The sequence below is a fragment of the Sciurus carolinensis genome, chromosome 9, assembly GCF_902686445.1.
Source record: "Sciurus carolinensis chromosome 9, mSciCar1.2, whole genome shotgun sequence".
NCBI classification, from domain to species: domain Eukaryota; kingdom Metazoa; phylum Chordata; class Mammalia; order Rodentia; family Sciuridae; genus Sciurus; species Sciurus carolinensis.
Window position 1 is genome coordinate 139,463,169 of NC_062221.1, and position 21,071 is coordinate 139,484,239.

Here is a 21,071-nt window from a genome sequence, read left to right on the forward strand (position 1 = left end):
AAGACTTTCTCTTACTTTATTTTTTTCTCTGTATATATATATATTTTTTAATGTGGTGTGCCTGCATGTGATTTTCTTTGTATGTATCCTGTGCAGGTTTTGCTAAGTTTTTTGATCTTAAGTACATGTTTTTCATCAATTTTTTTTTTTAAATTTTTGGCCATTATTTTTCAAAAAATTTTCTTCCCCATTCTTACGTTATTCTCCTTCTGGAAATCCTGTAACATGTGAGTTAGGCCACTTAATATTGTCCCCTAGGTCTCTGAGGCTCTGTTCATTTTTCTTTAGTCTTTTTTCTCTTTTCAGATTGCATTCCTACTCACCTGTCTTCAAGATTGCCAACTCCAAGGGCTGGGGCTGTGGTTCAGTGGTAGAGTGCTTGCCTAGCAGTGTGAGGCATTGGGTTTGATCCTCAGCACCACATATAAGTAAATGAATAAAATAAAGGTTTTGTGTCCATCTACAACTAAAAAAATAAATAAATAAAAGATTGCCAACTCCACCTTCTGCTATGTCCTGTTTGCTGTCAATCAATCCAGTAAAATTTTCATTTCAGTTAGTGTCCTTTCAGTTCTACAGTCATTTAAAAAAATAGTTTCTATTTCTCTGCTGTGAGTTCCTATATCTTCATTTAGTCTTTTGAATGGACTTATTGGAGTGCCTTTCGAATCTTGGCCAATGCATTTGGGCCTCTGGTGGTTGGTTTCTATTGACTGCCCTTTGTCTTGGCTGTGGCTTACATTTCCTGCTTCTTCGTGTGTCTAGTGATTTTCTAGTGTGTACTGGACATTGGTTAATAACAAATGTCAGAGTCTAGATTATGTTCCTCTCAAGAGTTTGCCCTCTGTCCCAGCTTGTAGTCAGTCAGTCTTTCCCCCTGTGGGCTGGTGTAGGTTTAGTTCTATGCTGCCATTGGGTTTGCCGAATGCCTGAGGTGTTTCTGGCCCTAATAGGCAGAACTTGATCTCCATGCTCCTTCTTTCAGGAGGATGCCTCCAGGGTTTGCTGCGGGCTTTCTCCAGGCAGATGTGGAGTGGGCCTTATTTTAGGGAAGGGTTGGCAACCTAGGGTCCATAGGTCACATCTGGCCATCCTGTTTTTGTATAGCCCTTGAGCTAAGAATGGTGTTTACATTCTTAAAAAAATGTTTAAGAAAAAAACCAAGGAGTCTGCGACAAAATCTGTACTGTAGCATGTACAACCTAAATACTTTTCTATGACTTTACAGGACAATTTGCTGGCACCTGGGGACACGGTCCTCAATCTTGTGTCTTGGCCCGTGTCCCAAGTGTGTTAATGGCATGAGAAGGTCTTTCTTGCAGCACTGCTCCATTAAGCTGCTCGACTGCATTGTCTTTGTGGCATTTCAACTTTCAGCCGCTTCACCAGAAGCCCCAAGGGGTCTCATCCTATGTGTAGCTGCCCTGGCCACCCTGCGTAGGCCTCTCCGGCAGTGTGCCGGGGGCTCTGCCTGCTGCCTAAGGCTACCGCATTGCAGGCGGCGCCGGACACCGACCTCCGGCGGTGTGTTTGCAAGCCTCCTCCACATTCACTCCATTCGCAAAGGTTGCCGCAGACCTGCTTGACTCACACAAGGCTTTATTTTGTGGCATTCCCAACACGCACCACGCAAGGCTCGGCGTGGCGGGGTGAGCGCGAAGGTGGGGACACAACGGGACCTCCACTACGTTCGCGGAGCCAGGGAATGAGCACTGACGCGGGTGGGAGCAAAGCGTGGAGGAACTCGGAAGGCGGTTCTGGCCAGCAGGACGCCTGGAAGGGGCCGCGGGAAGCGGGCCTCCCGGGGGCCTTGCGGAGGCCCGGGCCGCAGGTCTTCGTGGCGGGAAGACAGTTACTCTTGTCCCGTCTTGTAGCAGCGATGTTACTTCGTAGCCCCGTGCGACACGCAAGCGGAGCCCGCCGTGGTGGTGGGAGCGCGAGCAGCGGCCGCGGGGCGCGGGCGCGCGCAGGCGAGGCAGGGACGCCCCAGCGGAGCGCCGCGCGTCCGGGGGCCCTTTCCGTCGGAGGGCCGGCGGCGGGAAGGCCCGCCCCTTTAAGCCGCGCGCCCCGGAAGTGGTCATGCGGCGGCGCCGAGGCCGGAAGTGGACGCGGCCGGCGGCGGCGGCGGGCGGCGCGGCGGACGGCCGGCTCGGGAGCGGCCTCGGGGCCGGCGGCGCGGCTCGGGCGCGGGCGCGACGGGCCGGCGCGGCCTCGGGGGCCCATGGGGCGCGGGCGGCCGGGCCGGTGAGCCGGACGCCCATGGACGCCCCTGAGGAGCCGCTGCCGCCGGTGATCTACACCATGGAGAACAAGCCCATCGTCACCTGTGAGTGCGCGCGGGCGGGGGGCGCGGCCGGGCGCCGGCCACTCGGGCCCCGCCGCCACCCCGGCCCAGTCGGCCGCGCCCGCCCGGCCCGCCGCTTCCTGGAGGTGTGGCCGGCGGCGGCGCGGCCTCCCGCCCCCGGCGACCTCCGACCCGCGGGACGCCTCCCGCCCGGGCCGCGGTGGGACCGCCACTCTGCCCCTCACGGGCGCGGCCAGGACCGGCTGTCCAGCCTTGTGCAGCCTAGCCGGGTGCGGCCCCAGCGGCCCGGCCGGCCAGCGCCTCGTCCCCCGGGGCGGCCCCAGCGCCCCGGCCGGCCAGCCTTCTGTCCCCCGGGGCGGCCCCAGCGGCCCGGCCGACCCCCGTCGCCCCCGGTAGCCCCCTCCCGGACCAGTCCCACGCGGCCCATCCTGCCCCACGTTGCCGGCAGACCCACTGACCCGGGCCGGGCGGGCCTTTCCAGTGGGTGGGTGGGTCTGCTTGCTCGCCGACACCCTCCGGGGCACCCGCTTGCAGGCGCAGAGGGAGTGAGAGCACCTGTGGTTCCTGGGGGAGTGTCCGGTAGCCAGGTTGCAGGTGACCTGTGGAGCCCAGCTTTGACAGAGCTGGTGAGCCGTGTCGTTGGAGCTTCCCACAGCCCCCTGGGCAGGTGCTGGGCACTTCTCAGAGGAGATCGTAGGCCTGGTGGTCAGAGGAGTTGCTTTGCTTGCCCGGCCACGCTCAGAACAGCTAGACTGCTGTCTGTGTGCATGTGGTTCTTCCCCTACATTAAATGCACACACAAAGGAAATGTTTTTCTGTTAAAGGAAAAGTTCTCCTTTAATTTTAAAATATAACGTTAGAAATAAATACTTTAAAAAACAATGGACTTATGGGAAGTGTTGAGATATTGACTGACATTTTGATGACTTGCCGAGGGGTCTTTCAGACTACAAAGTATTAGGATTTTTGACTGTTGACAGTATGTATTTTCTGAATTTTAATGACATTGTGCAGTTAACTTTTTCCAGGTTGCTTTCTATGCTTTGGAAAGAAGCTGCACTCCTTTATGTTGCAGAGCTTTGTACTTAGGCCAGAGCCCACAGTCTGTAGGTCTCCAGCGTTTTGCTCTTTCTGCTTCTCCTTTCTCTTTATCCCTTCTGATGAATGAGCATGTTGCTTGTAAGCTCTTCTTGTTGAATCCCTGAGGAATTGTATAAAGTTTACGTTTGCTGCTTCATCTTTACATAATGGGTTTTCTTAGAGAGGTGAACTCTCTGATTTAAAGTTGGGAGTCTTGCATAGTTCTGCAGTAACTTTTTTTCTCCCCAGAATATTAACCGAAAGTCTTCGTGGACTGTGCATGTTTGGTCAGAGTGTATAGTTGTGTCAGAACTGGTCTGGAGGCCCTGCCACTCCTAGGTGTTTCCCAGTTCCTCAGAGAAGATGAGCGGTGCTCAGTTCATGTTCAGTTTCAGTGTTTTCCAAATCATGAAAAATGTTCTCCTGCAGTGCTGCACACAGTGTGGATGCTGGATAAGTATTTATTGCCGGTGGGGCATCCACATACCTGATTGTATTTCCTTCCCTTAGCTTGGGAAGAATTTCCACAGGCATTGTGTAAATACCCTCTGTGGAGAGTGCTCTTACTCTGCTCTGTTGGTTTCTACCAGATCTGAGGGCTAGAATTTGTTTTTCTGTAGTGAGTGTTTGAGAGAAGTTTATTGGTTAGTTTTGTACAGGCATGTGTGACAGGCAGCTGGGGGTGCAGTTTCCTTTCCTTCAGCTTATTGGGATGTGCTGTACTGGAACTTTTTCTGTGTGTGAAGTAGCAGAATGAGAAAGTGTTGTACTGATAGAATTGCTGTCTCAGAAGGGACAACTTTCATTCATTGGAATCTCAGAAAAGAAAGTGGTTTCAGTAAACTTTCAGAGAAAGTTAATTTGGAAAGTAAAACAGATCTCTGTGAAAGTAAAGTTTTAATTAGTTTATTTTTGGTACCAGAGATTAAATTCAGGTGCACTTAACCACTGAGCCATGTCCCCAGCCCTTTTAAAAGTTTTTGTCTTTGTAGGCAGTGTGTCACCAGTTTGCTTAGTGCCTTGCAATCCTCCTGCCTCAGCCTTCCAAGTTTCTGGGACTATAGGAGTGCACCACTGCACCTGGCAGTGAAGTTTTTTTTAACATTTAGAAAGTCTGACTTCATGGTTCACACTTGAGATTACATTTTTGCATGTCTGAGCTGGAACTCTATAAGCATTTGTCCTGTTTTCACTTCATTTCTTCTTGGTCCTTCTGGTTTTCAGCTGTGCTTGCTTAGGAGTGCAGACAAGGGTAGCAGGGAAGTGCCTGATGAAGTCTACTTGGGCCAGTTCACAGCCTTTTTAATATTAAGTACATAGTTCTGTAAGTATGAAGCATTTTGCTTTAAAACATCTATTTACATCTTATTTGCAATGTTCTTACTTCACGTCTCCTTGAATACTTAGCTAATCACTGAACTCTTAATGTGGTCTGTATTTGTTTTAAAATGAAAGCAGTTTATGCTTATTATCATTTTTTCCCCATAGAATTAGAACATTTTACTTTAGTGAAAAGGAATCATGCTTACCTTTTTGAGAAGTATTTGAAAAGTAACTGGTTCAGGTAAATTTAGGAACATAGGGTACCAACATTGTTAGGTAAATACATGGGCATAAGAAGTATGAAAAATCCCCAGACACAGGGGTAAATAGAATAGAGTGTTACTTGAAAACCTTGCTGAATTATTTTAATACTGTTTTGCCTGAAAGTTTTAATAGATTTTAATCCATCATTAAAAGATTCTTAACCTTTTGCCTAATGGGCTCTGGTGAAAAGGGACTACCTCGGGAGGGGATCTGCTTTGCACTAAGACTAGTTAGAGCTTGTAAATACTGAAGAATGCATCTGAAATTTTCTGCAGTGGGGTTGGGTGATGAATCACCTAATCATAGCAGTTTGAATACCTATTGTATAATTTATTAATCATGAGGATGCTTAATGAAACTGAACAAATCCAGTTTGTTTCATTTGATCTAAATTTAAATTTTAGCTTAGATTGCCCCACCCCACCCCAACCACAGGGTCAACTGTATTTCAGAATAAAGACTTAGGTTTCTGACCCAGAACCTGCTAGGAAAGACCTGTTCTTTCTCCAGCCATCTCATTCCGTGGACAAAGTCAATGTCCTTCCACTGATTTGTGACTTTTCTTTGTTCACTGTTTGGCACCGTGCCTAAGATGGCACATGCTGTCAACTTGGAGTTATATAATATCTAAAAAATAATAGTCTTCTCCATTCAGATGATCTCTTTTTGCTGGTTACATCTTACATTGCCTGTTTCCTTTTTCCGAATCTCTGTTTTTGGGGTACCAGAGATGATGTTCCAAATCTTTCCACTTTGAAAGGGGAAGAAAGGCAGCAGAAATGTAAATCCGTGTACCTGGTTGAAGTGTGGGTTTCCCCTGCACATTAGTTAACCTTTTTGCATTTGAACATTGTAATTTTCCTCTAGGTCTGGAGGTGGAGGTGTGGTGTTTGGGATTTAAGCACTGTCACCATTACCAGCAAAGTAACTTTAACTTTTTTTTTCTTAATTGATAAATATACACGTAGGTTTTGGTCCATGTTGAAATCATGCGTTTTAGCAAACCAGTGATTGAGAAGTGGAGAAGCAGTCCTCCTCCTCCGAATCCTGTGCTGCTCTCTAGTGTGTTTGGAGGCAGGAGTAAAGGCATCACCAGACATGTTCATCTTGCTCTGCAGGTGTGGCGTTCCGCTCGAGGCTGGTTGGAAGCAATTGCGTCTTCAGGTAGTGACCTTGGCCGTACTTGATCTCTGTAGACCTCATCTGTGAAATGACAGTTAGGTTGACTGGATTAAAAGACCAAGCATGTGTGAAGCTCTGGGGAGAGTGGCTGGGATGTAGTCAGTTTTCAGGAAGTCAGCTGCTCAGAAGAGATCCTTGAGGGGTCTGCTCATATGCCTTGGGTGTCCAGTGAGTTTTTCAGGGCACCCTTAGGTTAAAAGGGATACCTAAGGATTACATTCATTAAGTACTATATCCTAACAGCTGCACTGGAGTTTTTGTACAGGAAAGTTCTTTGACAGTTAATGGAATGAGGTGATTTAGTGTGTGTGATCTCACGGGATACAGGTGGATCTCTGGGGCCCACTCTTATCCTGGCTTTCTGCCCATCTGCAGACAGGAGGGTGGGGACACCAGGTCCCTAATTGCCAGCTTCCTGTTTCTGGCATCCTCTGTCCCACCTTTCCTTCTGCTGTCCTATCTCTACCCTGGTCACATCTTGTCTGTGTCTGCTCTTCACGTGAACTGTAAGCCTGTTCACAGTTCTTTGACCTTAGAGAATGTCTGATTTTAAGTTACAGGTAGATGACTTGGAGTTGTTCATGAATCCTTTTCTATCCCTCTTATAGCTGACACTCAGTGGCTTGCAAGTGTAATTTATTTTTGAATTAGATCTAAAATCAGGCCATTCCTCCCTGCCTTTGCTGTGGCTCCCCCAGTCTTTCGCACTTTCATCTTCCCAGGACCACTGCAGTGGCCTCCGAGCTGGCCTCTCTGCTGACCTCCCTGTTCCATCTGGTCTCCTTCCAAGAAGTCACAGCATTTGAGTTCTCTGCTTAGCCCCGCCAGTGGCTCACCACCTTCTTAACCTGCATAGCACGGGGGTATACCCGGGGTTTACCAGTGGTATGCTGGTAGAGCTCTTACCAACATTCACAGGGCCCAGGGTTCTATCCCTAGCACAAAGAAGCAAAAACAAAAAACAAAAAGAATAACCTTCAAGGACCCCTTGGTACACAGGCCCCCTAACCCCCATTGCTGGCTTCCTGTCTGTGCCTGGGTCCCCTGCAACCTGCACTGGCCTCTGGCCTTTGTCATTGTTTCTCTGCCTTCTCTTCTCCTGAGTTCCTGGGATATGGTGGCTCCTGCCCGCCCTTTGGTATCTGCTCAGTGTGACCAAACCTTAGGTCTGTGCCGACTACCTCCCATACATCACTTAGATGGGGTCCCATTGATTTTGCCCCTTCTTGGCCCAGCACTCCTTGACGTCAGTGCTGTTTTTCTCTGTTCTTTGTGTCTCCACCCCAACCCCGGCTGGTGTGAGGCTCATGACTGCAGGGACATTGTCCGTTTGGCCACTGCTGTATTCTGGCATCTTGCACGGAGCTTGGCACAGGCAGGTGCTGAGTAAATATTTCTTGAGTAAATAAGTGAGTAAGTGAGCATTTCTCCAAGGGAAAACCCTGCTGTGTGTCATCAGTAATTCCATAAGACAGAAGCTTTTGCTGCCATGCCATAAAATTATTAAGTACAAACAGAGCTGTGTAGAAAATGCTTGGAGAGTTTGAATCTGAATCTCTGACTTGTTCTAGGTAAACTGTATGCCCTTAGCTTTTTGACACAGGCACATTCTCTGGACATTTTGAACTGAGGAACACATTAATTCAGTAAAAGAAACAGAGATAGATGGTGCTGGGGATTGAACTCAGGGTCGTGTAACCACTGAACCACATCCCCAGCCCTATTTTGTATTTTATTTAGAGACAGGGGCTCACTGAGTTGCTTAGCGCCTTGCTGTTGCTGGGGCTGGCTTTGAACTCACGATCTTTCTGCCTCAGCTTCCTGAGCTGCTGGGATTACAGGTGTGAGTCACCGTACCTGGCTAGAGAGCAGGTTTGAAAGGTCTTGGGAGCTGTGTTTGGATATGCTTTTTTACCTCAAGTCAGTAAAATGTAACTGTGTGACCAAACCAAGGCACTCTTGGGTCCCAGGAGGAGCTTCTGATGCGTCATTAAGGAGAGGTCACCTGGTGGGTGGAGGAGGTCTTGGACAAAGATGTACTTACTCTACAAAACTGAACTTGAAACCTTACAAATGCACCAGGAGAACATCAGTGCATCTTTATTATCAAGTATGGAATCTAGAAGTGGAGTTGCTGGATCAAAAGGTGAGATGTTCAACTTGTGAAACCTCCTTCTAAGTGATCCTGTGAAAAACTATACCCAAGTTAGACTCCAGCACACTGGGTAGAATGCATCTTTTTTGCCAGGCTGATGGGTTACTGGGAAAAAAAACAACAACTATTTTTTGGTAGGAAAAAAGTCATAGTTTTAACAACTTTATTGAACTTTAATCTACATACTGTAATTGTACAGTTCTGTTGGTGAGTTTTTAGAGTTCTGTAATCATCATGAGAATTCAGCTTCTCTTATCCCCAAATGTAGATGCCAGCAGTTCATCCCTGCTCGGCCCCAGCTGCGGCCACCCTTGCGTACTCGCTGTGTCTGCAGGTTTGTTTTCTAGACGTTGTGTTCTGTGTGCAGTCTTGGCATCTGGCTGCTTTCATGCCGCAGTGTTTGGTGCACCCTGTGTACTGCTAGTAGCACTCCTTCTGTTTTTGCTGAAGAGTGTCCTCCTGTGTTCCACAGCTTGGTTGTCTCCTCACCAGTTGATGCCTTGTAAACAATGCTGCCATGAGTGTTTGCTGGCATGCTTTGTGTGCACCTGTGTTTCCATTTTTCATGGAAGGTTCTTAGGTGAGAATAGCTGTGTCACATGACAAGCTTATGTTTAACTTTTTAGGAAACTGTCAGGTACTTTCCAAGGCGGCTATCCTGCTAACGTTCCCACTGCAGTTTCATGAAGATTCTGGTTTTCCCGCACCCTCACTGATAAGGTGTCTTTTTGTTGTTGTTGTTGCTGTCATCATCTTCTGAGTATGAAGTAGCATCTGCTTTTAGTTTTAATTTGTGTTTCCCTAAATGCAGTATCTTCTTCAGTGAAATGTTTATTCAAGTCTTTTGCCCATCTTTTAATTGCATTATTATTGACTTAGAAAAGTTCATTTAATTTTCTGGATAAATGTCCTTTTTCTAAGATGATTTGAAGATATTTTCTCCCAGGTTTTGGTTTGCCCTTTCATTTTCTTAATGGTGTCTTTTGAAGCGCAAACTATTTAAATTTTTTTTTGTTTTTTTGGGTGCTGGGTATCGAACCCAGGGCCTTGTGCTTGCAAGGCAAGAACTCTACCGACTGAGCTATCTCCCCAGCCCCCTACTTAAATTTTGATGAAGTCTAATTTCTCTTACAGATTATACTTTTCGTATCATATATAAAATTTCTTTGGCCAGGATTGGTGATGCCTGTGACCCAATGACTCAGGAGGCTGAGGCAGGAATATTGCAAGTTTGAGACCAGCCTTGACCACTTAGTGAGACCCTCAGCAACTTAGCAAGACCCTGTCTCAAAAAATAAAAAGGGCTGGAGATGTAACTCAGTGGAAAATTACCCCTGGGTTCAGGTTCAGTCTTCAGTGCTGACCTCCAAAAAAAAAAAAAAAAACTAAACTAAAACCAAAACTAAAACACCTCTTTGTCCAGTCCAAGGTTATCATGGTTACATTAGTGTGTATGTGTCTTCGGTCAATGATGCTCTTCTTGCATATTTGTTAGTAGTTTGACACCCCCTGAATTCTGGATTACCCATTCATTTGTGCTTTCCTTAATGTTTATGATATAGCAGAAACATGTGCGGGTGAACCGGAAGGGCACTCGAGAGAGCATGCACGTTCTCCTGTATTTATACTGCTTGTGTCATAAAAAAGTACAAGTCGGTGACTTAAACCACGGAAATCTACTGCCCGTCGGCCCCATCCCAGAGGTGGACGACTGAAGGCAAGGCGGAAGAAGCCTCTGTACCTCTTGGGGTTCCCAGCAGCCCATGGTGTCCCTGACCCGTGACCGTGTCACTCCATCTTCTCATGGCCACCTCCTCTCCCTGTTTATTTCACCTTGTGTTTTTTCTTCCTCTTATACTTGTCACTTGTCATCAGATTTAGGACCTAAGACAGTATGCGTCTCTATGTAATCTGGGATGATCACCCTGGACTTAATTACATCTCAACAGATCTTTTCTCCTAATAAGGACACGTGGACACAGCTCTGAGGGTGAGGTGCTTTGGGGTTGACTGTTCAACCTCCGCTGCCATAGCGTCCACATCTCCTGCCGAGGGCTCATTGGCTAGCATTCACCAGTTGTCAGTGTTACATGTTTCTTATTCCTCTGTGAATTTGTCCTTCCCGACCGCTTGACCGAGGGCACATGTTCCTGGCCTTGGGGCTTTGGCTTCTTCTGGGTGTTTGCCCTGGGTGGAAGTCATCTCTTCTTAGGAGGATGCCAACCCCTCTGCACTCTTCTTCCCTTACTTTTTCCCTAGGGAATAGATGCCTTTGATCAGCTTTATATGTGTCACATTATATTTCATTTCTCAATATTATTTCAGGCCTCGTTTGTGAATTTAAAAAAATGTGCATAGGGAAATAATGAAGAAACTGACTCAGATTTAGACCTTAGTTTCACCTGAGAGCTTTGTATGTTTGGAAATTTTCCTATTTTCAGCTGAGCACAGTTAACATTTAGGTCATTGCATACATTTCAGAGTCAGAGTTTCAGCAGAGCCTTAGAACTGATGATAACACAGTTGGGTGGGAATTTTGACTAAAGCTGGAGCACACCATTTGTGGACATTTTAGTTCACCTGGATCAGTCAATAAGCTTCTGAAAAAATTGAGATGATAAAAAAATAAGCTTTTAAACATCAAGTTTAATGATGGGAGGGCTGTCTGAGGTTATTTTGAAGTCAAAGAACTGAAGGCCAGTTGTGCTGTGGGTGGCGTTGGTTGTCAGTGTTTAGTAGCACCACAAAGGCCAGTTTCAAGATGTTTGGCTCTTCCTGCAGCATGGGCTCACCAAGTGCTCAGGGAAGTCAGACCCCATCTGTCCACACAGCACAGGGAGGTCTGTCCCTAAAACTATCCCTCAGAGAGAGCCTTTTCCACAGAGTTAAATAAAATAGAAAATGTCACTTTTAAAATTTCTTTGAGCATTCTAAGAACTCAATCATACACTAGAAATTTTTAGTCGTCTTACTAATTCCAAAGTGCAGGTTGGAGTCTGAAAACTTGCCATTACTCCTGCTATAGGTTGTCCTGTCCTGTGGGGTCCTGGGTTGTCTGGTGTGTCACATGAGTGCTGAGGTGTTTTCACCACTGGAAATTGTACTGAGCCCCTGTTCCACGCCAGGCACTATTGTGGGTGCTTGGTGGGGCTTTACCTGTGAGTAAAGGTCCAACCCTCATAGAGCTCTCCTAGCAGGAGGAGATGGGTGTTGTACAAGAATAATAAACTGCCTCCTAAGTTAGGGGATAGCGCCAAGGAACAAAGAAGAAAGACTAGAATGAGGGTGATGGGGTTAAAACATTTCACACTTTCTGTTGTCGAACCTAGCAGTCTGTCCAAGGGGACAGAGTAGTGTGAAGGAGTTTACCTAGCCAGTGTCCAGGGCGTTGCCCACTCCCTGCCTCATTCTGTATTATTTTGGAGCAAATCTCAGACATAATATAAATGTATATGATAAATGTATGTGCTGTGTCCTAAATGTTTGCGTCCCCTCCCAGTCCTGTGTGGTGGAGACCCTAGCTTCCACTGTGATGGTATTTAGGAGGTGGGACCTTTGGGAAGTAATTAGGGATAGATTAGGCTAGAGAGTGGGAGCCCTTCATGGTAGGATTGGTGGCCTTAAAAGAAGAGGAAGAGAAGTCCTGAGTCTCCCACCCCTACCGCCCAGGAAAGCCACAGTGAGGATGCAGTGAGAAGGTGATCATCTGCAAGCCAGGGGCAGGCCTCACCAGACAGGACATTTCTGTTGTTGAACCCACCTGCCTATGACTTTGTTATGAGAGTTGAACTTAATACGTGTCTATAAAGATAAGTAAAGATATAACTACCAATCTTTATCATACCTAAAATAATTTCTTAATATGAAATATTCAATGTTTAAATGACCCATCTGTTGATATTAGTGTTCAGATACAGGTTTTAAATCAATCAATTCTCTTGCTCCTTCCTGTGGCTTGCCATGTGCTGTGCTATAGCCCAACTTGTCTCAGCCTGCCCTGCTGCTGCTAGGTTTCTTTTGGTTCTGCAGCACTGTTCAGTGGTGGTGTGTTTTCCCTCAGCAGGTGCATATGGTCTGATTGTTTTTCCACTCTGTACTTAAAAGTTGCCAAATGGTAGTATTGTAATTTTGACATTTCTTTTCACTTAGTGATTGGAATCTTGCTATGGAAAGTGTGTGTGTGTATGTGTGTGTGTGTATGTGTATGCGTGTATACGTGCATGCTTATAATGTTTTCTCACCCAGTAGTGTCATGGTGCTGTATGCCTCACCGTTCCCCTTTATGGGACTTCTCAAAGTGAGTTGGTTCACTAGCACTCTGCAGTGGTGATTGTATGGCTTTTTTTTTTTTTTGAATATTTTGTTGTAGATGGACCCAATAACTTTGTTTTGTTTAATTTTTTATGTGATGCCGAGGATCGAACCCAGTGCCTCACACTTATGAGGCAAGCACTCTACCACAGAGCCACAGAGCCACATCCCCAGCCCCTAGGTGGCTTTTTTAAAGCATCACAAATATGCTCAGTATGCTTGAAGCTGTTGTGGTTGCTGCCTCATTGTGTGCACATTGTTGCATCTTTGGCCAGGGGGGCCTCTTCCAAGCTGGGTTCAGAGGCTCTTTCTTCACTGTCTGACATGGCAAGTTGCCCAGCTCACTTTGTATGTTTCCTGCCCAAGTCCACAGTCCACCGATTGTGCAAGGAACCCTGGTTCCTTTTAGGGAAAAGTGGTATTTTCAATTAAAATCTAAGACTGGGGTTTTAATTAACTTCTCTGCCTTCTATATTTTCTTGTGCACTGAAAAATCTCAATTCTTGAGGGACTTGGGGTGAGTGGAGGTTCTCAAGCTCGAGCTGTGCTGGAATCCTCTGGAGTACTTGTTAGATGCCTGGAGTTCTGCATGAGCAAGGCTGGGCAGGGCCTGACCAGTTTGTGACCAAAGCCAGATATTGACTGTGCTACAGCTGCAGGGGATCTGCATCCAGCCACTGCATGGAGTGTTACACTCGAGTGCCTTGTCCAGTGTTGCACTGCTGGATGGTAGCACTGACTGCCCACAGCAGTAGGACTTGGGTACCCAGGTTCGACATTGACTTAGCAGTTCTCTGTGGCATTAAGATGTGTGACACTAGGGATGAATGGTCAGATTACCGTGATTTTAAAGCCACTGTCTTGGTTCCTCTCTGTGTGGCCATATTGACAAGTATATAGGTTTAAGTTAATTTGTTTTATTTTTCCTGATTTTTTTTGGAAAACTTTTTAAAAATTAAATTTTGTTTTATAATTATATAGAATATTTACTTCCAAAATCAAGTCTACGAAATGAGGTATTGTTAGAGAAATCTGGTCATACCTTCCATATCAGTAGGTCTGGCCTCCCTGAATTCAACCAACTATGGATTGGAAACATTAAGAAAAAAAAAATTGCATCTGAAACAGCATGTACAGACTTTTTCTTGCCATTGTTCTCGAAACAATATAGGACAACTATTTACAGAGAGTTGTATCAGGTGTAAGTCAGGACACTTTTGGGAGGTGCCCTCAGCTTCTATGCAAGCATGGCACCATTTTGTAGGAGGGACTTGAGTGACCAGGCTTGTCTGTGTGCTGGGCTCCTGGAACCAGTCTCTGGTATGTGTTAAGGTAGGCTGTGTGCTGTGTCCTCTTCATCCCAGCACCTCTCTTACCTAGGTGTTCCATTACTGTTTCTTATGGTTCATCCTTACATCTAAAACAAATAGAAACATGAGCAGACTTAATTGTGCTTCCCTCTCAGGAAGCACCTGCCTCTGCCTGTCTGCACCCCTTGCTTTCTTTCCTCAGCATGTCCAGGGCTGCACTGTGCGCTGGTGGCGTGTGGAGGACTTTCTCACTTCTTTTCACAGTTGTGTAGTGTGCATTCTGTGGTATGTACTGCTTGCTAGTCTCCATTGGTGAACTTGAGTTGTTTTTCATTTCGCTGTTTTAAATGTCCTGAGTCATACAACCTGTGCTGGCAGCTGCCTTCCAGCATGCCTTGGGATAGAGCCCGACAAGAGGGTTGTGGTCTGTGGTAAACGTTCAGATTATTTTGCTAACTTGGCAAATTCCCCTTTTTAATGGCTGTCTTGTTAGGAAACTGCAAGGAGGCAAAGGGAAATTTGGGAAAGTGGTTTGAAAATGTATCTGTCCATAGCCCATAGTGGGACATAGCTGGGACAGGCAAGGCTGCTTTAGTGGCAGAACTCCTTCCATCTGCTATAGTGCTCCTGTTTTCTTTTGTGTGGACGCATGTAAACGGTTAGATACTGGTTCTTCAGTGTGCTTCTGTTCAGATACATTATCCAGTCTTTTCTTTTGAAATTTTTCAATTTTAAGTGAAGTCCCCTATACCTAAATAAATAAATAAATAAATAAGGACTTTGGATTTTGGGACTTTATATCTTTTTTGTCCTGGGGATTGAACTCAAGTCCAAGCCACATCCCCAATCCTATTTTGTATTTTATTTAGAGACAGGGTCTCACTGAGTAGCTTAGTACCTCACTTTTGCTGAGGCTGGCTTTGAACTTGAGATCCTCCTCTTTCAGATCCTCCTGAGCCACTGGGATTACAAGCATGTGCCACTGCATCTGACTGGTACTTTATATCTTTGTCTAGTCTTTATGTGTCTGTTGTAGTTCCTTTTCTGCAGATCCCCATAGCATGAACAGGTACTGAACTGTTCTCTCTTCGATCACCCCTGCTGAAGGGTTGATTGTTACACAGACAGGGAGCTGGGAGAGAAGAGCAGAGGGAGGAAGAGAGAAGACAGTGTGTGCGTGTGTCTGCAGAGCTGAGGATCTGGAGGAGGACCTGCTGGAAGGCCAGGTGGGGTGGGCCTAACTAACGCCAGTGACAGCAGGGCAGGTTCACCTGTGTGATGTAACACCATGGCATCTCAGCAGACCCGAGGCTGGGATCTGCAACAGCAGGTATCCAAGGAAAGAAGGTCCCCATCTCACTGGCTGTGAATGGCTTCTTAAACTTGGTGTTCTTTAAACAGTGCAGGGCTGACTTACTTTTTTTCTCCCATATGAGCCTTCCAGTGAAGGGGGGCAGTGTCAGTGCAAGAAATAAGGGTGACTCAGCCTTGCTTTCTGCTTATGGAACCTGTATCCTTTTTTCAGTTGTTTTTCTTTGCTCCCCACCCCATCCCCAAATATGAAAGCCCTTCATGCACATAGTTCAGGAGGATACTGGTGTGGGGGTTCCCTGCTCCACAGTTAGGCATTTGATGTAAGTTTTCCCCATGAAAGAGCTCCTTGGTTTGAAAGATTAATTTTCATGATGGCATTAACATTAGACATGAATTATAGCAAATCCACTACACACTATTGAGCAGGCTGAGACAACTTCCTAGTTAGTGACTTTGGAGGGTTTTTTTTTTTTTTTTTTTTTTTTTTTTTTTCATATGAAACTCTATCTTCCCAAAAGTTGATGGGGAGCAGTTAATGGGTGTGTGGTTTCTGGGCAAGCACGCTTGGCCTTGAAGACATGTCCTCCATAACAGTTTCTAAGTTCAAGGTCATGCCTCAGCTGGACTGCAGCTTGCTCTCAACAGCATGCTTGAAGAGTAGCTGTTCCTACAGAGTTTTCTGTCTAACATGTTAGATAGATCGTGTATTTCCTTTGGCTTTTTGTTCTTGGAGGAGCCTTACTGGTAGGTCCTAGCTCTGGTCCCACCACCACACTGCCTTTTAAAACCTCTGAGTTCCAAACAGGTGCTCACCCAACTCCTGACCAAGAGCCTCCAGATGTGGAACACTTACTATTCCTACCTCTGTACAGGTTCTGTTGTAGACTAACTGTAGCCCACCCTTTCTTTACTATGTGGTCAGCTTGTGAGGGTTGTCAGAGGGAGTTCATCTTTGACTCTGCATGCATGTTCCTTGTGTCTTTATGTGACACTGCATTGCAGGGACTGTGTGTGTGTGTGTGTGTGTGTGTGTGTGTGTGTGTGTATGTGTGTGTGAGAGAGAGAGAGAGAGAGAGAAAGAGAGAGGTGTTATACAGAAAACCAAGTAAAAGAGGAGAAAGAGAGAGAGAGAGAGAGAGAGAGAGAGAGAGAGAGAGAGGTGTTATACAGAAAACCAAGTAAAAGAGGAGAAAGAGAGAGAGAGAGAGAGAGAGAGAGAGAGAGGTGTTATACAGAAAACCAAGTAAAAGAGGAGAAAGCTTCCATGTAGTTGGCTTAATTTCCACCTAGTGAAGAGTAATAATTCTTAACATATTTATTGAAGCCTTTTAATGAGGCAATAGAAATTGGCAAAGATAAACTTGAAGCTGACAGAAGATTTTTTTGTTTATGTTTGTTTGGTTTTGTGGTGCTGGCGATTGAACTCATGGCCCCGGCATGATAGGCAAGTGCTCTACCATTGAGCTGCACTCTGGTGCTAAAGATTTTCTTAATGTGTTGATTTCTGAGATGACTGCCAAATAAATGAACAAGATGAAAAGTGCTAAGTTAAAATATAAAAATTATTTTTATCTCCACAAAAATATAGTAGCAGGAACTCTTTTAAGGACTGCTCTAGGTTACATATGCACATTCACTGTTTACTGTCACTGAGGCCTTGTTGGAGAGCTGTTTTTATTTTCTTCTTTACATCTGATCCCTGAGGCACTAAATTTCCAAGCTCACTGTGGAGAGAGCAGGCTGTGTCTTCCCTGAGTGACTCCATGGTATACAGGATGGTGACTTTCAGACTGTGCCTGCCCCAAGTGACTCTGTGTTATAAAGCAGCAATTTGCCACGTTATTGCATTTTTGAGTACAAGTGTCCAGGTAGAAACTTTAGTTACACCTTGTTTGTACAGGTCACAAGGCACAAACTGGTCATTGACTTATTCATGCCAATAAGAAATTACCATCTGTGAACTTGTTAAATAGGACCACATGGGTAGGTGGCATATCAAATCATATCAGACACACAAATTTATCAGTTATATGAGGAGGGTGCCCCACACTGGCGTGGCAGACATGGATCATCACATGGCCACTCTTCAGGATGCCTGTCCCAGGTTTCAGCTCAGCCTGGTTTCCCCTACAGCCGTGCAGCCCACTTAAGGTGACACCTCAATGCTGCCCTCTAGATCCTTTCCCTGGGAGTTGGATTCTTTGACCTTCTGGTCACCTGCAGTGATTCTCTGCATCTGTATTAGCTCTTGGCCTTTGCTTTTGGTAAGGTCTTTAAATCCTGTGACTGTCTTAGCCCTTTCTCAACCTTTCTGTGACCTGTTTATCATCACATGAAGTGTGATGTGTGACTTGAGTGTTATTGATGATAATAGTTAAGATCAGAATGGAATAAAGACCTTGTGACAAGGGTCACCATTATCAAGTGAAGTCAAGAGTACCCAGTTCAGTGAAGTGGATAAAATGGGCTTATCTTGTGAATTTGTTTTTATTCAGTAAATTCTGACATTGTGAAAAGACACAGATATGTCTTGTCTTTTGATGGTGTGGCTAGCTCATGACTTTTAGGCAGCTGACCAGTGGTGAAGGGGGACAGGGACTGGGCAGTCAGGTTCCGAGTGCAACCCCAACCGCTGCTACTCATCTACAGAGAAATGACCTTTCTCGACAGTGGAATGAACTGGACATTTCCCTATGCTCACATGTGAATACATGACCAGTGTAACTCCACATCGTGTACAACCACAAGACTGGGAAGACGTACTCCATGTACATGTAGTACGTCAGAATATAGTCTACTGTCGTGTATAACTAAAAGGAACAAATAATAAGAAAAAGAAATGACCTTTCTTCAGTACTTGGTATTGCCATATGTTTTTTTAAGAGTTTTTTTTTTTTTTTTTTTTTTTTTTGGTGTTCATGATAGCAAAATAAGCAAATGTGTTAATGGCCCATATCAATTCTAATGACTTCTTTAGATCAGTATAGAAGCAGTTAGGAAAATGGTTTTGCTTGAAGAGGATCCTCTGAGTATAACAGTTTTAGCATCTATTAAAATGTCATGCCATCATTTCTTGAGAACTAAATGGATTTTTCGGTTCTGTTGAAGCTAGGATGAAAGGGCCGAAGGATCAGCTGAGAGTGCAGTGTGAAGTCAGACACCTGGGTTGTAACCATACCTGCCGTGAACTGGCTCTGTGCCCTGACACGGTCACCTCTCCAACGTAGCTTTCCTGGCTGTGGGTTGTGCGTTCCTCCCGGGAGATCCTGGCCAGGACTAGACGAGAGGCTGCCTGGCAGGTGCCTCACATAAAATGTGTGCATTTTAGCTCCTACTGGCGTTGACTGGAGTTACTTGGAAGAAGAAAATCCATGTTCACCCCCTAGTGCTTCCGTTTCTGTGTGGAGTTTTCTGGCTTTTCTGCAGTTGAGAAGGCAGTGTTTGGAGAGCACAGGGGTGGGGAGCGGAGCAGCTTCAATGTTCCGCTTCTGATTTCGTGGCCTCTGGCAGGCCTCTCACCTTCCTGGTCCTCCGACTCCTGTGGAAAATCCTGGGCATCTCATGGAGGTGTTGAGAGGTTAAGTTCAGCTGTATGTGTCAAGTGCTGGGTTTTCTTGAGATTAGTCATTTAAAGGCACAATACAATCTTGTTTTGTGATGTCATCTTACTGAAAAAAATATCCAACAGTACCACTTTTTTAAAAGCATGTTTTGTCTACATTAACCTACTAAAAGTACCATAACTGAATTTCTCTTTATTCCATTGTAGGTGCTGGAGATCAGAATCTGTTTACCTCTATTTATCCGACACTTTCCCAGCAGCTTCCCAGAGAACCAATGGAATGGAGAAGGTATGGTGTCTGGGTTCTGGCTGCAGCCTGCAGTTTCTGGGCTTTTGTGTGAGCAAGTGAAGCAGCACCAGTTAAAGCCTCTATTGTGAAGTGTGAAGAATGGCGGGCTCCCGCGATCTGCAGATCTTCCTGTTGAAGGCAGTGGGTGACTCTGTTTGTAGTCTTTGAGGTGCTTCGGCCTTGAGTGTGTGGGGCAAGTACCGTGCTTTCTAACTGCACCCTAGCCCAGGGCGATTCTCAATGAGAAAACAGATGACCCTGGTCTCTGTAGGAATGACTTGTGGTGAATCATGGTGTCTCGAAGGCACAGGCCACTGACTGAGGAGACATATGCCCTTGCAGCTGCCTGCAGGCAGAAGACATGGCCGTGCACGCCGTACTGGTCACTGTGCTACCAGAGCCTCTCACCTGGGCACCTGGGCACTGTTCTTAAGGACAAGAAGCTGTATGAAAAGATGTTACTTAGAAATTAGAAGGAAAATAGGAGAGTGACCAGGTCCTCTGTCCCTGTTGCTCTCTGTGTGCACACAGGCAATGGTTGTCTAGGGACTTGTCCAGTCATTGGCTGGGAATTCTTTCTGGTGAGATATTTTTGGTGGAAGTGTTTGGACTTTTACATGTCAGTACAGGTAATCTTATTAACCAGGGTGCATCCTGAGCCTCCTCTTGTTCCCCATGTCCATGTCATCCTGACTCTTTTGGTATTCTTTTTGACCCTTTTTTTGTCCTATTAATGTGAAGAGCTCTCTGGGGTGACTTGCCCAGGCCCTCATGCATGTAGTTTGATTTCTGTGTCTGGCGATGGAGTTTTAGTATTAGCAAGCCCCAGTTGCTGCTGTTGCATCAATAGTAGTAGTGCAAAGTGAGAGAGGGTGCCCTTAGAGAAAACTCGTGTCACATGCCAGGAGGCCAATTACAGAGGGAGAGAATAGTCCAGCCAGTGTGGAACTTAGTGCCTAAAGAAGTGGAGTAATTGCGCAGGATTTCAAATAAGCATGTGTTATCGAACACTCAGAAAGATGTAAGAAGAAAAGGGTGTTTGAAAAGCAAGATAGAGATAATGAGGAAAAGAAAACTGAATGGAGAAGCTGCATAGATTGTGTATGTTGTTCATTTCTGCACCTTCCTGAAAGCCTACTGAGTGAGAGCCAAGGACTGCAAAAGCAGACACACACAAGGGTGGTGCCTTGGCCCCTTTTGTACTGCTGGAGGAACACCACAGGCTGCATCTTTCACAGCAAACAGGAAGTCATTTGGTTCATGGTTCTGGAGGCTGGAAAGTCTGAGATCAAGAGGTGGCATCTGCTGAGGGCCTTTTACTGTGTGATAATGTAGTGGAAGACATCCCACAGGGAAGATGGAGCGGCAGGGGGCCAAACTCTTCTTGTATAAAGAACCCACACCTGCAGTAATGAAACTACTGCCAGAAAATGGTGCTGTCCATTCCTCAGGCAGAGGCCTCCTGCCCTAATCTCTTGCTAAGGGTCCCACCTCTTAACACTTGCATTGTGGACTAGCAACACATGAACTGTGGTAGACATGTTCAGACCATAGCAGACAGAGAGAGGAGACAATAGCAGCTGAGAAATGTGGACATATCTGTGGGAGAAGGATGAAGATGGGAAGGTCGGGAAAGAAAAGCCAGAACAGTTGAGCCCCAGCCTGTGTTCATAACACATGACCAAGTGCAGAGCTTTGGCAGGCAAGGGCGAGGCCCAGACTGGAAAGTGGGCTGGCCAAGGTGTGGATGAGGAGCACTTAGACCCAGGAGCCCACCCCATATATGCAGTGAAGCGATGAATTTTGCCTTGCCGCTACAGGAGTATGAAGGGCCTTCAGTGGACAGAGAGGCTCTGACCCGTGGATGTGAGGCCCTGCAGAAGGCTAAGACCAGGAGGCTAAGTTCCAAACAGGCCAGCCCAGGGCCAAGAGGTCTACAGCCAGACTGTGCTCCTGGGCAAGAAAGTAGAGAGTTT

The 21,071-nt window shown here is 46.0% G+C and overlaps 1 protein-coding gene across 3 annotated transcripts in view; it reads left to right on the plus strand.

The window, feature by feature from the left end:
• The first annotated feature begins 2,116 nt into the window (after positions 1-2,116).
• Positions 2,117-21,071, plus strand: part of Trappc10 (trafficking protein particle complex subunit 10) — a 76,095-nt gene continuing 57,140 nt past the window's right edge. Inside the window, exons 1-3 of one of the 3 annotated variants that reach the window (XM_047563207.1) lie at positions 2,217-2,326; positions 5,941-6,136; positions 19,014-19,095. In XM_047563207.1, coding sequence (XP_047419163.1) covers positions 5,962-6,136; positions 19,014-19,095 — 257 coding nt within the window. In that variant the 5' untranslated portion in view covers positions 2,217-2,326; positions 5,941-5,961. Of the gene's footprint in view, positions 2,327-5,940; positions 6,137-19,013; positions 19,096-21,071 lie in introns of all 3 variants that reach the window. The other 2 variants (XM_047563208.1, XM_047563209.1) reach the window with 2 other exon arrangements.